At 34.4% G+C, this 18,039-nt stretch overlaps 1 protein-coding gene across 1 annotated transcript; it reads left to right on the plus strand.

The window, feature by feature from the left end:
- The first annotated feature begins 1,789 nt into the window (after positions 1–1,789).
- Positions 1,790–2,645, plus strand: LOC142522590 (10 kDa chaperonin, mitochondrial-like). The gene is made up of 3 exons (XM_075626075.1): positions 1,790–2,036; positions 2,109–2,248; positions 2,408–2,645. The coding sequence occupies exons 1-3, from the start codon at positions 1,932–1,934 to the stop codon at positions 2,454–2,456; spliced, it is 294 nt and encodes a 97-aa protein (XP_075482190.1). The 5' UTR covers positions 1,790–1,931; the 3' UTR covers positions 2,457–2,645.
- Positions 2,646–18,039: the final 15,394 nt, after the last annotated feature.

Here is an 18,039-nt window from a genome sequence, read left to right on the forward strand (position 1 = left end):
ATGGCCGAGAGTTGCTGCTGATTTTCTTGCAAAGTGAGGGAGGCTTCTGAAATGAAGGTGAGGGCAGCTGCTAGTTTACGGTTAGGTTTAGGAAGTGTTTCGGGTAGTAGTTAAATAGATAATTAAAATGCTAATGGGCCCTAACTTTGATTTAAAAAATATTAAAGGAGTTTTGAGCCCATTAAGCTTAAAAGTAGGCCTATCAAGCCCAAACACACTCCTGAAAATATTTCGTTATGTTAAGTTTTTGAAAATATCGCCCGAGCCCTCAAAAAGTCTTCCGAATCGTTACAATTTGCGTACCGATTAAAAATATGCTCTGGCGAGTAAAAATACCCAACAAAACTCATTTCTTGAAAATAAACTTAAAACACCTTCTATTAATTAATAAAAATTAAACATGTAATTAAAATAATTTTCTTGATAATTTCCCGGTCTCCGATTCCAGTACGAAATGCATCTAAAAATCTTAACGCGTGAACTTTAAAAAAATCATGAAATGAACCCTATCATGCAATAATTATATATTAAATGCATAAAATTAAATAAACTCATCTTTTAAATAAAACCCTAAATTATATGCATTCAGGTTACGTAAATTTAAATTCCTGGATCTTACAATTTTTTCTTGTTTGACCGGTTCAACCCTTTTTTTGTGATTGACTTATTTTTATATCCCAAAAAATAGAAAAAAAATCTCGTGTTTAAAAGTTAAAATTTATTTTTACAAATATTTTTAATAAAAAATAAAATTGTAAATTTTAAATACAATAAATAATATTTTCTTTTTTAGAGATAAAAAATTAAAAATATTTCTAATATTTAAAAGTTTAAATTTTATTTTTGGATTCAAATGTGATATTTCAAAATCCAATAAATCAATTTCAAAATACAATTAATCACATCGTAACCAAAAATTAAATTTTAACTTTAATAAAATTTAATTTTAAATATAAGAAATTATGTTTTATTTTTAGGATATATGCAATAATATAATTTACAAAAAAAAATTAAAAGGGCAGAACAGTCAAAGTTGAAAAATCGACAAAATAAAAAAGGAAATTTTTTATTTTTTATTATCTTAAATGTATATATAAATAATAAAAGAAACATTTATTTTATAAATTTTAAAATCAAATATAAATATAATTAAAATATCAAATATAATTACATATAATTTTTTTTAAAATAAATAAAAATATACTAAAATATTTTTAAAATAATATTTTTTAACAAGTTCAAAATCTAACCAATCAAACATTCGTAAAAAAAAAAATATAACTTTTAAATAGAAGAAATAATTCAATTTTCAAAAAAATGTGAAAAATTAAAAATAATAGAACATGTCGAAAAATAAAATTATACAAAAAAAATTTACACGATAAAAAAATAGAAAAAATATATAATTTTTTTAAAGAATTAGAATACAAGAAAAATTTTAAAAATTGAGTATGCTGTGGCACAAGGGATCCCACCGCAGAGATCGTTCCGGTTTGGGTAACATGTTTAATAACATTTGACCCTTATATATATATATATATATATCGATAATGTCAACTCTATTTTTCAAATATAATTTTGAACTAAAAATTATTTTATTTATTATATATTAATTTTTTTATTCCACTTCTATACTAAGAATATAAATTTAATTTATTCACTTAAAAATAAGAATAAATTGGCTATCGCAAACCGCAATTAAAACATATTTAATTAATTTAACACACAAATTAAATAGGTTAACCGCACCATCTCTAGTGAAATGAAAAACTCAAATACATAAAACCCAAGAACAAAACCCTAAATCCTTCATCAAGAAAGCCTAGAAGCTTCCACTATGTGCTAATATATTCATTCCGATACGATTACAGATCTCCACTTGAAATTTTCTGTAGCTGCAAGAAAATTGGACCGATTATTAAATCCAAGAAATGGCTAAAAGATTGATCCCATCTCTCAACAGAGTCCTCGTGGAGAAAATCCTGCCTCCCTCCAAAACAACCGCGGGCATCCTCCTGCCAGAAAGATCATCCAAGGTACTGGTTTTGTGATTGTCATCTTCTTTTGATGCGAGCTATGGATTCCTGATGATGTTTTATTGGCTGAAGTTGGATTCGGGGAAAGTGGTTGCGGTTGGACAAGGGCTGCGCGACAAAGCTGGGAATCTCATCCCAGTTGCTGTTAAGGAAGGTGACACTGTTCTCTTGCCTGAATATGGCGGAACCCAAGTCAAATTGGGTGAAAAAGAGTTAGTTTTTTTTTAATATTCAATTTTGTTCCTTTTCCAGTTTTGTTAGCTGAGATTTGTTCTTCACGTTCATATTCAACTTAACCAAAGACCCTTTACAAGATTTAATGGGTATTGATTTGTAATTTGAATGGAAGCTGTTTGATTTTTCGTTTGCAGGTACCATTTGTACAGGGATGAGGATATCTTGGGGATTCTTTGCGATTGAATACTTGCCATAATTTTTTTTTTTTGTAGGAAATGCGAAGTCGGGTTCAAGTTGTGTTTTTGGGTTTGGTTTGATTAATGATGTTTCCTGCTAGTGACTTGTTGATTATGAGATCCAATGAGTAATGTGGAATTTTCTACTTTTGCTACATTTGATATTTGTTTTAGTAATGCAGAGTACCTTGTTTAACCTTTTGTTCCATCTGATTCCGCACTCCTTTGCGGCAGTGAGGTATTGATCTAAAAGCTAAAAGTGTTAACAAATATGGAATCTTGATTCGGCAGCAAAGCCGAGTACCTTGAAAATCACCCAATACAAATTTGTGAATGCCAAACCCTGTGATTTTTCTGTGTTTTGATCCAAATGGTGATTTATCTGGAGGTAATTAGATGTATTTTGGCTGTGGTTGAATTCTTCAATCGGATGAGAGATTTGGGTAATCCCATTGTTTTTATGAATGATTAAGGAGGCAGCATTCCTGCATTGAAGGGGCACGATCCATGAGTGTATATTTGTCCTAGGAGTGGTTCGAACATGTCTGGTATGACAACACAAAGAGGCCGAACGAATTCTTCATGGCTTGGCAAGTTTTAAGGTGCGTATGGCTTAGGCGATCGAGAGGCTGCACTTGCGGATTATTGGCTCTGTCCAGAGGGTTTAGGAGGCTCATGTCAAGGCCCTAGATGAGTTAAGAAGTGTCTGGTATGGTGCACCAAGGGTGGACGCCGAGTTGGTCGCGTTGCGTAGATATAGGGCTCGATCTAGAAGGGGCAAGGACATGGGCTGTGCATGGGCTGTTGGCTAGGGTTAGGACGGTCTAGGAGGATCTGGTTAGGGTCCTAAGAGGTCTGGTTGGAGTTGGGGTTGGTCCAATCTGGTCAGGTGCAGGGTTGAGCGTTTAGCTTGTTAGTGTGACTAGGGTTCGGTCCTCTAGGATGCAAGAATTTTTTCAGCAGCTGTATGGTCTTTTCTAGGGGTCCTAGGTGGTCGGAAATAAGTGGTTTAAGGGCTGATCATGTAGGTTTTAGTCACGGTTTAAATTTGGGAAGATTTGGTTAAGTTTCGGGTTGATTCGGGTTAAAACTGGACCCCGATCCAAGTTTTAAAATGAGTCGTTTAAGTTTTGAAATGATCCCGAGTTTACGTCTAAGAAATGATTTTAATATCTTTTGGGATGTTTTAAGGATTTTGGTAAGATTCGGGCCGAAATTTAGAAGTCCAAAGGTAAAATGGTTATTTAGGATCTCCAGGGGCAAAATGGTCATTTTGCACCTGGGTCGATTTTTTAGTCCTGAAAGCGTCCTAAACAAGATTTTACATGTTTTTAAACCTTTATGTTATCATTAACATGATTTTTACATAATTATGTAAAATACGTTGCATGATTGATTTTAAAGAAAATTTACGTATATGCATGATTTTATTAAGTGATGAATATGGTAACATGTTTTGAAGGATGAGAGTTGGTTGTGACTAATAGGATGACACGATGACATGTAAGGCCAGTGTTCAGTGGACGGGTAATGCTGTCGCTGATGTTCCCGCCGTCGGGTACCACGGTTACACGTAGATGGATCCATCGACTGACATGATAATACAAAAATCACAACTAATGAACTAAACTCAATTAAAAAAAATGTATACGTATATGATGATAGGTTGAGACATGTTTTGACACGCTATGCTATGATGCAATATGTTTACGTTTACGCTTTTAAGATCATGAAATGTATGTTGATTACAGTACTTTTCACTGTTGCATGATATGTATATGTATTTGATATATCGTTCAGGTGTGTTAAGTCTTTAGACTCACTAGGTGTGAACGATGCAGGTGAGCTTTTCGATGAGGAAACTGGAGGTTATTATGACTGAACGGGCGGAGCTGGTGGTGCACGTTAACCCAAGGACCTTGTATTCTTCCGCAAGAATATGATTTTATAGGAACACATTTAAACAGCTTTTTAAGTGGTTGATGATTTTATTTTGTTGAGGGTTTTGATAGATTTTAATATGCCCGACGTTCTATATTTTTAAACGGTAAATTGTTTAGGTTGGTTGCTCTTTTCATAATTTTAACTATAGTTATTTTATTCAGTTGTGGGATGATTTCACAAAATGCATGTTTCGAATTTTATGGATTTATGCAGGCATAGTTTCGGCCATTGAATTTTTAAAAAATGTTCAATAAAATTTTAAAATGAGCAGATGTTTTAGTTGGTATCAAAGCAAGGGTCTTGTACAGGGCTGTACCACCGCCAGCTTCTGCAGCTCAGTCTTCAAGCCTCAAGTCTGTAAGTTTATATGTTTTGAAAGTTTTAATGTTATCACCTGCATGTTTACACGATATATGTATTATAGTATATGTTTAGCTGTTTTTATGTTTTGAAGATTAAATGTCTTAAAAACTAGATTGGATTGCATGTTGGTTACGTTTGGAATTGTACATGTTTAAGAATTCGAATATTGGACGTTAAGAGAGGTTGAAAATGATTTGACAATATTAATTTTTGGTTTAGTAGTACTGATGTTCTACTTCTGGGTCATAAGCTAATCTTGAAAATTATGAATGTTTTTGGGGCATGTAGGTTTTCTAAGAAAATATTGATGGTTCGTGGTTACTAGTTGAGTTGATTTTTGAGGATTTTATATAAGCAATAATGATTCGAAGACTATGACAATATTTAGAAGTATAAAAATGTATAACTTGGGATTTTAAACATTGATGGAAATTTAAGATTTGGTTACGAGAATTGAGTTTGGGATTAATAAGCTTAAAATTATTGAACTTTATGTTACGATAAACCTATAGAATGGAATTGAGAAATGCCAAGAACTTATAGGTAATTGTAGAACTTTCGTAATTAAGGATCAAGTGGATAATTTTCGAGGAAATTAAGAACATATTTTGCAATTGTTAAGGAATTTTTGAACTAGTTTAGCAATATGTGAGAATTTAATGGTTTAAATGATATGAATTTTCGATGATTTAGGCTTGAAGGGATATTTAGAACCTTGAAATATTTGAGTTATAATGTGATGAGGAATAATAATCAAGGACATTGTAGGATGAGTCGATATTGAGCTTAAAAATCTAAGCGTTAGTAGAATAATGTTGTGGCAAATTAAGAATCTAAAGTGATGACAATTTAAGGTAAAGTTGATCAACTAGTTAAGTTATAAGGTTATACATTTAGATAACTTATTTTTGAGAACTTAAGTTTGATGTGTCGTAAGTTTTAGTCATGATCTTAAGAGTTAAAATTATACATTTGTTAGGGTTAAATTTTTCTAGAAAGTTTGGTATGATTGATGGTTAGATTACTTGATAGACGCATGTAAGAATTGAGGTAGATACCTTGTCTTGAGGAATTTCTTTAAAGTCATTAAGAAACTTATGAATAAATGAATATGTGTGTTGGAATTATGTTATCTAATACTATTTGGGTTGCGTAAGCTTTAATTTCAAGTTTATGGGATAAATGTTCATACGAAAAATTTTGGGGGAAATAAAAACAAAAGGAAATTAGTTGTGTTCAACATAAGTTGCCAATGAACGAATATTAAGATTTTTATTGAGTATGAAATCTAAAATCTTGATATGTCGGATATTTTAACTGCTCCTACGTCAACCCTTCTACCTCCTCGGGTAGGATAAACTAGAAGACTTTGATTTATACAACACTTTGTACAAACCCAATCAGTTTAGGACTTGCTCTACTGCCTAACTGAACTCTTAGTCTAGACTGAAGGCAACACCTTCAAGCCAACACTTGTTTAACGTCTGTGTTAAAGACTACATACAGAAGTTTTACATCTTTGTGCAAGACTCACTCAACTGATCTTTTAAGCTCTACTATCTGATATATGTGAGTTATAATGTGTGAGTGTGTGTGAGAACTGAACAATGAATACATCGGAAATGTGTTCTCACACATTGAGGGAAAAAAGCTTCTATACTAAACGGATAGCACGTTGAAGTATTCCCTCATAATTGGGCTGATTACTTCTTGTAAGCTGAAATGCGTTGAGCGTGCCATGCTCTCTTTTGATTTTCACACACTTCTGTTTTTTCCACTCTTATATATTGATGATCTTGGTCTGGTATTTATAGAGGCAATGTGACCGTACACCAAGACTCATCAAATATGTTCGATGCAGTTTGAATTTATTCTTTGCTTTAAGCTCCGCTGCAACGTTCATTATTGTACTATGATAGTACAACTGCTTTTATACCGTTGTGCACAGCTGGATTCCACTTAGATAAGCTTGTCGTGTTCTGCAAATTGTACGGCTACTAACTGATGTTCTGAACTGGTCTGTTAAACTGGTCTTCCATTGGGCTGGTGAAATCAGTTGACTCGTCAGCTGAACTGATTTTACTCTTTCAGTTGAACTTGTCAGCTGGGCTCTTCATTAGTTGAACTCTTCATCAGCTGGCCGGGCTTCTGAAGTTCTCCTGCTGAATCACGTATCAGCACAAATTCTTTGTTTGAATACACTTTTCCAAGTGTATTCCGATTCGGGAACCTTTGAGGGTGATTCAAACACAATTTCTCAATGAACTACAATAGCTCGTGTTCTAACAATGTAAACACTGATTAATTAGATTGAGTTTGGTTTTAAAGCAAGGGGGAAAAAATACTCGAAATAATCTTTCGTTAAGAAAGCTGATCGGTTTTATATCTTGTGCAACTGAATAACTAAAATTACATGGGATCAGTTCTGGCTTATATCAGTTTAGTTATGGACATAACTAAACTGATATCTGCTGAACTGATCAAATCAGTTAAGAACAAAAACAAGCAATTAAACAGAAATAAAACAAGATATGTTTATGGATGTTCGGAGACTTCAACTGCTCCTACATCACCCCTTTGAACTCCTCGGGTATGATATACTAGAAGAATATGATTTATACAACACCTTGTACAAACACCCACTCAGCTTAGGACTTACTCTACTGCCTAATTGAACTTCTAGTCTAGACTGAAGGAAACACCTTCCAATCAACACTTGTTTAACGTCTGTGTGTCAAATACAACATACAAAAGTTTTATGTCTTTGTGCAAGACTCACTCAACTGATATTTTAAGCTCCGCTCTCTGATATATGTGAGTGAGTGTGTGAGTGTGTGTGAGAACTGAACAATGAATACACCGGGAAGGTTTTCTCACACACTGAGAGAAAAGAGATTCTATACTAAGCTGATAGCACGTTGAAATTTTCCCTCACAACTGAGCTGATTACTTCTTGTAAGCTGATATACGTTGAGCGTGCCCTTCTCTCTTTTGATTTTCACTCACTTCTACTTTTTCCACTCTTTTGTATTGATGATCTTGGTCTGGTATTTATAGAGGCAATGCGATCGTACACCAAGTCTCATCAAATATGTTCGTTGCAGTTTGAATTCGTTCTTGGCTTTAAGCTCTGCTGCAATATTCAATATTGTACTTTGATCATACAATTGCTTTTATACCGTTGTGCACAGCTGGATTCCACATAGATAAACTTGTCGTGTTCTGTAAACTGGTTGGCTCTTAACTGATGTCCTGAACTGGTCTTCAATTTTGCTGGTGAAATCAGTTGACTCATTAGTTGAACTGATTTCACTCTTTCAGTTGAATTGGTCAGTTGGACTCTTCATCAGTTGAACTCTTCATCAGCTGTCCGGGTTTCTGAAGTTATCCTGCTGAACCACCTATCAGCGCAACTTCTTTGTTTGAATAAACTTTTCCAAGTGCATTCCGGTTCGGGCACCTTTGAGGGTGATTCAAACACAATATTCTCAATAAGCTGCAATAGCTCATGTTCTAAAAATTTAAACACCGATGAATTAGATCGATTTTGATTTTAAACAAAGGGGAAAAATACTCGAAATAATCATTCGTTAAGAAAGCTGATCGATTTTATATCTTGTTCAATTGAATAACTGAAAATTACATGGGATCAGTTCTGGCTTATATCAGTTCAGTTATGGACAGAGCTGAACTGATATCAGCTGAACGGATCAAATCAGTTAAGAACAAAAACAAGCAGTTAAACATAAATAACACAAGATATGTTTATGTATGCTCGGAGACTTCAACTGCTCCAACGTCATCCCTTTTTACTCCTCGGGTAGGATATAATAGAAGACTTTAATTTATACAATACCTTGTACAAACACCCACTTAGCTTAGGACTTACTCTACTGTCTAACTGAACTCCTAGTCTAGATTGAAGGCAATACATTCCAGTTATCACTTGTTTAACGTCTGTGTGTCAAATACAACATACACATGTTTTTATGTCTTTGTGCACGACTCATTCAACTGATCTTTTAAGATCTGCTCTCTGATATATGTGAGTGATAGTGTGTGAGTGTGTGTGAGAACTGAACAATGAATACACCGGGAATGTGTTCTCACACACTGAGGGAGAAGAGCTTCTATACTAAGCTGATAGCACGTTGAAGTGTTCCCTCAAAACTGGACTGATTACTTCTTGTAAGCTGATATAGGGGTGGGCAATCGGGTCGGGTTTTTTCGGGTTCCACCCGACCCGAACCCGATCGGGGGTTCGGGTACTACCCGAACCCGAATATTTTTTAGTCGGATCGGGTTCGGGTATAGAGTTGGTACCCGATTTACCCGATCGGGTACCCGATTTTTTTGTAAAAAAAAACATATGGGCTTCTAATGACCGGTCCACTTTAATAAATTGAAAAGGCAAAAGTCCAAAGGCCAAGGTTATAATTCTACGTTTCAGAATTCCAAAATCCAAAGGCCAAAGCCAAAGCTCCTCGCGAGACTTCTATAGGGTCGGTGATCCGTGATTGTGACTCTGTGAGCGGCTGGTGTTTTACATTTGCTGGTATTGCTCAAATCTTGTTCACTACGTGTTTGCTGGATTGCCTGTATCATACATTTATGCTGAAAAGTGAAAACAATCGCATTTTGGATTTATTTGGGAAGAATATATGTAGAACCCGTAAACCAGACTACGTATAAGTCATGCATAATTTCTAGCATTTAAAGTAAAATGATTTTTTTATTATTATTGCATGAGTATTTATTCTTCCCTTTAAATTTTATTATTTTATGCAGTAGTTTAATTTTTATCTTTTCAGTTAATTCAGTGAGGCCGGACTTGAGTTGGAGTTTTGAGATAAAATTTAAGATTTAGAAATTATTCCCAGAGTTTATTTTTGCTAGCTAATAAGTTAATTTAAGTTAAAAAAAGGTTTAAGGAATTATTTAAGTAACTTGAGGTAAGTAGGAAATAAGTTCATTTAGGTTTCATAATTAATGTGTTAATTCACTAAATTATTTAAAGGATAGGTAAGGCTCTAAAGGTTTAAAATACACTAACTAAACAATATTTCCCTTCCATTTATTAGATTAATTTCGGTCACCCCTTAAGTGAGATAACATTTCTTTGACAACTCACAACCTTTGACCCTTTCCTTGTCATTTCTTAGCATGATAATCCTTTCATTTATTAACCACTATTAATTATTAATAGATCATTATCCTAGCCTTGAGATGGCATGAAGAATCGGTCATACCCCATCTATCCCTCCAACAATCATTTTGATATCAAACAATTTCAAATTCAAAAGAAAGCAAGACTTGGTCTTGCCATCCCTTTTATATTGCAACCCCCTCCATCTCTCCTAACCATCATTCCCCCTTCCTCACCACCGAAATTCAGAGGAAAAACCAGAGAGAAATCTTGAGATAGCCATAGAAAATAGGAGAGAAAAATCGAGTAGAAGCAAGAACAAGAAGATCACTTCGTCTCCTCCGCGCCGCGTCGTCGTTTCGTTCGTTTTTCTTTCAAAACGAACCAAGGCATGTATATATTTTATTTGCTCTTCAATCAAGTCATATAGATATTTTTAAACATCACTTGTACATGATTTTAATACAAGAAAATCGAAATACATCAACATATTTTCAGAAAATGCACATGCAGAATTTTTCGGTCTTCCTTTGCTACCTCACGGGTTGGCTTGTTTTCATTGTATCAGGTATTGGTTCGACCCTAGGCTCCCAAGGCTGCATCTAGACATGTACTAGGACATGTTAGGATCATATTGGTCCAATATTTCAAGCCCATGCATGCTGGAAATCGAAAAATGACAGCAACTCCTCCTTCATGACATTTGAGTCTCGATTTCTGTCATGTTGCTGTCAAAGAGGAGAGTTGCTGATCTTGGCTGCCCTAGGGGCCTATAGCCATGGTTAGAACACCTCCCTATCATGTCTAAGACGTGACCAAGTCGCCCTTTTGAGGCTTGGTCCATGGTGAATCGGTTTTCAAATCAAAAGAAACAAGAACAGCCCACGGCCCCTTCCCCTTATTGCATGTGTTGTTCGGTTTTTAGGGAGTGGTGTGGATCTTGGTTGGCCTCTGGCCCTTAGCCACGGTTCATACCATAACCCTTGATGTCAAGATCGTGCCATGGTCAATCGAATGGCCACTGGAACGATCCATGACAGCAAAACAATAGCAATGCCCCACGCGCGCAGAATTGGTGCTCGGTTGGGACGTGTGGTTTGTTTCTGGTGTGGTTCGAATTGTGGCTGGCCTAGGGCCCTTATCCATGGTTCAAATCATCCCTTAGGATGTTGGAAAGAGGCTCTGGTCGGTGGTGCAAGCCCCAATGGCCGGTAGTCTCGAAAACTGACGCAAGCAAACGAAGGCACTGCTGCTGTATTTTGTGGACAGCAAGTGGTGCGTCGGTTCAGAGGTGCATTTTGGGTTCTTGGTTGGCTTTTAGCCTGTCCTTGGACTGAACAGTACCTCATCAAGTTGGGAAGGTCGTGTTTTTTTGGCCGTTCGTAATTCGGATCATTTTAGAGGTCGTACGAGGAATTTCGGTGCGATGTGCCAAATTGACTCTCGAAAGAGCGTTTCATGTTTTGGCTTCCATTCACCAAAAATTTCGGCCCTTACCATTTTAGGAGCATTATTTCATCATTTTTAAGTGTATTTTAATCATGACTAAATGATGGTTCGGTGTTGGTTCGGTTAGGCACGGAGTCATGATTAAATACGAAGTCGTTGGGCGTAATTGTCTCGTTTTTGGATTCGATTACAAAGTTTGGTCAAGAAATCATTTGCATATTTTTCATGATAAATTTAGGTCGGAGCGAGCCTTGGGAACGATCCAATCCATGTGGTAAAATAATACAAGATATTTCATTATTCCATTTAATTATATTACGTGCATAAAAATATAAAATATTCATTTTTGAGATTTATGCGATATTGCTTGTGGCCATTTCACTATCATGGGATTATTGCATCGCCCGGTCGTCAGTTACCGGTTCAGTTCAGTTCAGTTCCACCCAGTATACTGTGGCATTAGTCTGATCAGACGATTATTACTTCACCAGGTCGTCAGTTACCGGTCAGTTCAGTTCAGTTCAGTGCAGGGGCCACTTGCGTAGAACATAATCTCAACAAAAATTTATGACATGTTATTTTATGACAGGGCTCGATTGAGCAAACATTTAACTTATGATTTTCTGTCAGTTATGCACGTATTATAATTGCTCATGATAAGTTATTTTCACGTTATGCATCATGACATGATATTTTATCCCATGCAATTTTATTATATTATTTACTCGTTATTTACAATATATGCATGCTGAGTCTTTAGACTCACTAGAGTTGATTGTTGTAGGTATTGATGAGGTCGAGACCGAGGGCGGGGACCAGTGAGCCAGCTTGGGTCGGCAGTAGTGGAACCCGAGGACCTCATTTACGGCATTTACCATTTTTATGCTCAAACATTTTTATCAGTTGTTGGATTACTTTAAAATTGTTATTTTGCGAACAATAATTTTCTTCTGCTGCTATTTTGAACATTAAACTTGATTTATCAGTTTATTTTGGTGAATGAGGCATTTTAATTATTTTAAAAAGAAAATTTTAAATTTTTTCGCAAATTTTCAAACACGAATTTTCGGGCCATTATAATATATGTAATATATACGATTTGTTTTTTTTAGATCATATATTAATTTGGATTCGAGGCTTCAACTCTCCACCACCACTGTCCACTGCCATGTAGATCATATTAATAGATCATATATTAATTTTAGATCATATATTAATTACGATTTGTCCCACTCTCCACCACCACTGCCATGTAGCCGAGTGTTTTAGTTTCCCCAGTACTCATGTCATTTGGATTCGAGGCTTCAACTTGAGCAACCCCGAAATTGTAGATCATATATTAATTGTGTGTCTTGTCCAGTAGAATTAATTGTATGTCTTGTCCAGTAGAATGTAGGCCAGTAGAATATTAATTTTAGATTGTGTGTAGAATTAATTGTGTGTCTTGTCCAGTAGAATGTAGGCTTCATTTTAGATCATATATTAATTGTGTGTCTTGTTCAGTAGAATGTTTTCTTGTCTAGTAGCATGTTTTCTTGTCTCTTGTCCAGTGCCATGTTTTCTTGTTTCTTGTCCAGTAGCATGTTTTCTGTTTTGATGTCATTGTGTTGCTGTCATTACTCATTGTAGTCACTTACAATTTGATTTTCTTGTTTGATGTAGCGATGGAATTTGGAGGAATATCTGAAACTCTTTCTTCGCCAAACATACAACCACAAAGTGACTTATACAAAGAGGTTAGTATGAACATTGATGATAAGGTTGATGAGAAGGATGATAAATTATGTGATTCCAAAAAACGTACTCGGACGGTTGTGTCTAGGTTACAATGGTGGGAACACTTTGAAAGGTTTTTTTGTGAAAATGAGAATGTTCAAAAAGGTAGATGCAAATATTGTTCTAGAGAGATTAAAGCTGATCCAAAAGTTCATGGCTCTAAACCCCTTAAAAACCATTATGAATCATGCAAGAAGAAACCACATGAGGTTGAAACAAATCAAAATAGACTCTCGTTTCAATCAATTCATAAAAGTGATACAGATGCCTCTCTTGTTAACTGGAGATTTGAGCAACAAAAAGTTAGAGATGCATTGTGTTACATGTTGATTGTGGATGAACTCCCATTCAAGACGGTTGAGAACCCTGGTTTTAGACATTTTTTGTCGGTTGCATGTCCAATGTTTGATATTCCATCACGAAGGACAATAACAAGAGAAATTTACAAGTCTTATTTGAGTGAAAAGGCAAAATTACAGCAGTTCATAAAGGATAACTGTCAAAGGATGTGCATTACCACAGATACATGGACATCTATTCAAAAAGTTAACTACATGTGTCTTACTGCTCATTTTGTTGATGCAAATTGGAACTTACACAAAAGGATTTTGAACTTTTGCCCAATATCTGGTCATAAAGGTGAAGAAATAGGAAAATGTATTGAGAGATGTTTACTTGATTGGAGTATAGGTACAATTTTTTCTATCACTGTGGATAATGCATCTTCGAATGATGGGGCAATTGTTTATTTGGAGAAGAAATTTGACAATTGGGAAAACAATATTTTGGGTGGGAAATATGTTCATGTAAGGTGTATTGCACATATTATTAATCTCGTCGTGCAGGATGGTTTGAAAGGAAATGATGAGCATGTAGCTATTTCGCGTGTTAGGGGAGCTGTTAGGTACATACGGAGTTCTCCAGCCAGGTACAAAAGATTTCAAGAGTGTGTTCAGCTTGAAAAAATAGAAACAAATAAGTTGTTGACTCTTGATGTGCCCACCAGATGGAACTCAACATACTTAATGTTAGAGTCGGCAATATGTCTTAAAAGAGCATTTGTTGCGTATGATGAAGTCGATCTTGCTTTCCGAATCGATCTTTCAAAAAAGCCATATGATGGGGTTCCAAATGAGCATGATTGGGAAAGATCCAAGCTTTTGCTGAAATTTTTGAAACATTTTTATAAACTCACTTTGCGTATTTCTGGTTCTTTGTATGTTACATCGAACATTATGTTTCATGAGATTAGTGAGGTTGACATGCTTCTTAAGCAATGGTTGGAGAATGCTGACTTTGAACTAAGTTTGATGGCAAAAAGAATGAAAGAAAAGTATGATAAGTATTGGGGATCAACTGAGAAAATGAATATGATTTTATATTATGCTGTGATCCTATATCCGCGACATAAGTTGGAGTTTGTTGAATTTTCTTTTGATAAAATGTATGGCAGTGTTGGGAAAAATCAGACCATGAAAGAACAAGTGAGACTTGGCCTTTACGAGTTGTTTGATGATTATAAACTAAGGCATTCCAATAAACTTCCAGACACTTCTAAAAGTTTATGCTCTTCATCAAATAGTTCCACCCTTGGCTCGCAAGATATGTCTAAGAAACGCTTGTGTGAGGCAGACGATGAGTCTGAAATAGCTATTAGATTGTCGTTGAAGCAAGAGTTCAAGATGTATAAGAGTGGAGGAAAAGGTGAAGTAGTAAAGTCTGAGTTGGAGAAATATTTGGTTGAAGATGTTGAGGAGGAAAAAAAGAACCTTAATATATTGCAATGGTGGAAAGATAATAGTCCCAGGTTTCCCATTCTTTCTCGAATGGCTCGAGATATATTGGCAGTTCCAATTTCCACCGTTGCTTCAGAAGCTGCATTTAGCACTGGAGGGCGTGTATTTGATGCATTTAGGAGTTCTTTATCGCCCAAGATAGTTCAATCTCTCATTTGTGCTCAAGACTGGTTTCGATGTGATTCAAAACTAATTAATATGGAGGAAGATTTGTGTGATGTTGAAATGATTGACAAAGGTATTTTAATTTAATTTTATTTACTTTAGATATATTTCAACATTTCGAAGTACTAACATTTTATTTTCTTTGTTTATTTTGCAGAGTTAACAAAATTGGGTGTTGATACATCTATTATTGATGTTTGATTGTCATAACTAATTCAACGGTAAAGGATGAAAAAAATGTAATCAATTCAAGGTTGGAAGTTTATGCATGTGAATCTTATTATTATTTATATTATGGATTTTGTTTCCTGCATTGATGAAAAACATGAATTTTTGGTACACTTTATTTTTTTTTATGATGTTTATTTTTTTGTTAATAAATTTACATCTTTATGTAGGTGATGAAACATTCCAGATGATATTTTGAAAGTCAAACAAGAAGTTGATTCTGAGTTTGTTAATTATAATACTCATTCTAAGTTTTGAGATAAATATTTGTTGTGTAACTTTTGTACACATTTACGAGAAAATATTATTTTTGAGATAATACTCATTCTAAGTTTTGAGATAAATATTTGTTGTGTAACTTTTGTACACATTTACGAGACAATATTATTTTGATAAGCCTATTTTCTCGTCATATATTATTTGGTAGACACAAAATGATAAAATGTTACTTTGTCAAAAAAAAAACAAAAAAAAAACCCGAACCCGACCCTTACCCAAACCCGAAATTATCGGGTACCCGAAAAATTCGGGTAGTGGCCTAAATCGGATCGGGTTCGGGTAATTAAAATGCTACCCGAAAAAATCGGGTAGCCGACCCGAACTACCCGAAACCCGAAAAACCCGACCCGTGCCCATCCCTAAGCTGATATGCGTTGAGCGTGCCCTTCTCTCTTTTGATTTTCACACACTTAGGTTTTTTCCACTCTTTTATATTAATGATCTTGGTCTGGTATTTATAGAGGCAAGACGATCGTACACCAAGACTCATCAAACATGTTCGTTGTAGTTTGAATACGTTCTTGGCTTTAAGCTCTGCTGCAACGTTCACTATTGTACTTTGATCGTACAATTGCTTTTATACCGTTGTGCATAGCTGGATTTCACTTAGATAAGCTTTTCGTGTTCTGCAAACTGGTCGGCCCCTAACTGATGTTCTGAACTGGTAAGTTGAATTGGTCTTCAGTTGGGCTGGTGAAATCATTTGACTTGTCAGTTGAACTGATTTCACTCATTCAGTTGAACTGGTCAGCTGGGCTCTTCATCAGTTGAACTATTCATCAGTTGGCCGAGCTTCTGAAGTTCTCTTGCTGAACCACCTATCAGCTGAACAATCGTTGATATTTCAGTTCGACTGGTCCCAATTCTTGACTGGAAGGGGGACACCCAAGGCCTCAGTTTGTGCAATCAGTTTGACAGCTTGTAACTGATCTCAGCTCTGTGCACTTAGGTAAATTTATCAGTAACAAAATAACAAGTTTTGTTAACATCAAAATCAAGATTGCGAACATTAAATGATCCAACAAACTGCATAAATGATAATATAATAGGTTGATGAACATTATGTGTATTGTATAAGAAAAGTAAGGTGCGATAAGTTTGGACATCCCGTGAGAACCCGAATTTAATTATTCAATATTTGGCAAGAATAAGAAATAATTATTTTAAAGTACTAAATTAAAATAATTAAGCCAATAAATTTAATTGTGTGTTAAAAAAATATGTATTAGAAAATATTGGAATTATTGACGATTTTAAATTCATATTGGATTTTTATAGCACACGAGAGTTGTAATACTTGAACCGGGTCACATTCTAGCAATTGGGCTAAATCTTCGGATACATGTATATATATATATATATTGTTGCGACTTTGATTGTTGCACTCCCAAGAGCAGGTTGTCCACAAGTAGTATAATTTGATGAGTTCGAATATCATATCCACGAGGAAGCTAAGGTAATTACAAGTCCACCACAATGTCTTTTTATTTATTTTTTCTTCTAGTTGTTTTATTCTTTAATTGGTAATTTTTAATTGTTCAAATTTTAATTTAAGTAGTTGAGATTGAAGGATCCACTCTTGTTATTTTAATAAAGTTAAAATTAACGAACATTATTGAAATCCACTTAATAAAATGGTTCCAATATATTAAATAATCATATTTATATTATGTTATATATTATTATCTTATAAATATATAATATATACCAAAACTTATAAATGTTGTCAAGTATTTATTGTGCTATAAATATATTTGTAAACACTAAATCAAGGTTCCCACTTTAAATGGTTGGTAAAACCAAACTAACATTTAAATGGTAGCAAGAAATTAATATTATGATATATTTATATATAGTAAATCAAGGTTTCCACTTTAAATGGTTGGTAAAACCAAAAAAACATTTAAATGGTTCCAAGTAATTTAATATTATAATATATTCATATATAATAAATCAAGACATCCACTTTAAATGGTTGGTAATACCAAACTAACATTTAAATGGCTCCAAGAATTTAGTGTAACATATAGCAACAATAAATCAAAACTCCCACTTATAAGTAGGGTATAAAATGCTTAAAGAAATAAATATAACATAAACAATAAATAATGATTAAATAATATAAAACATAGATTCTTATCTTTTAGTAACCTTATTATCATGCCAAGAGTTTCACCTTTTCATCTCAACTTTAGGAAGTTAGCTATTCATTATTCAAAGTGTAAAACTTTGAATATGAAATTAACATGCTAATTATATTTAAATGAAGAAATAAAGGAAAAATATAGAGAGAAATATTATGAACTCAAAGGTTTGTTCATAAAATGAGGGATATCTCAATTCATTACAATGCACCCCTATTTATAGCCAAATTTGGGGAGATAACCACAAATAAAATATTATTTTGTACACATAAGTCTTCATTGGTGTTCCAAGAAATTATA

Source organism: Primulina tabacum, chromosome 13 (assembly GCF_025594145.1).
Source record: "Primulina tabacum isolate GXHZ01 chromosome 13, ASM2559414v2, whole genome shotgun sequence".
Taxonomy (NCBI): Eukaryota; Viridiplantae; Streptophyta; class Magnoliopsida; order Lamiales; family Gesneriaceae; genus Primulina; species Primulina tabacum.

What these genes read in the sequence shown, in the direction of transcription:
- LOC142522590 (XM_075626075.1), top strand. Translation starts at nt 1,932, where the DNA reads ATGGCTAAAAGATTGATCCCATCTCTCAACAGAGTCCTCGTGGAGAAA. An exon ending in TGCCAGAAAGATCATCCAAG is followed by an intron (nt 2,037 to 2,108) that starts GTACTGGTTTTG and finishes TATTGGCTGAAG; the next exon opens with TTGGATTCGGGGAAAGTGGT. An exon ending in GTCAAATTGGGTGAAAAAGA is followed by an intron (nt 2,249 to 2,407) that starts GTTAGTTTTTTT and finishes TTTCGTTTGCAG; the next exon opens with GTACCATTTGTACAGGGATG.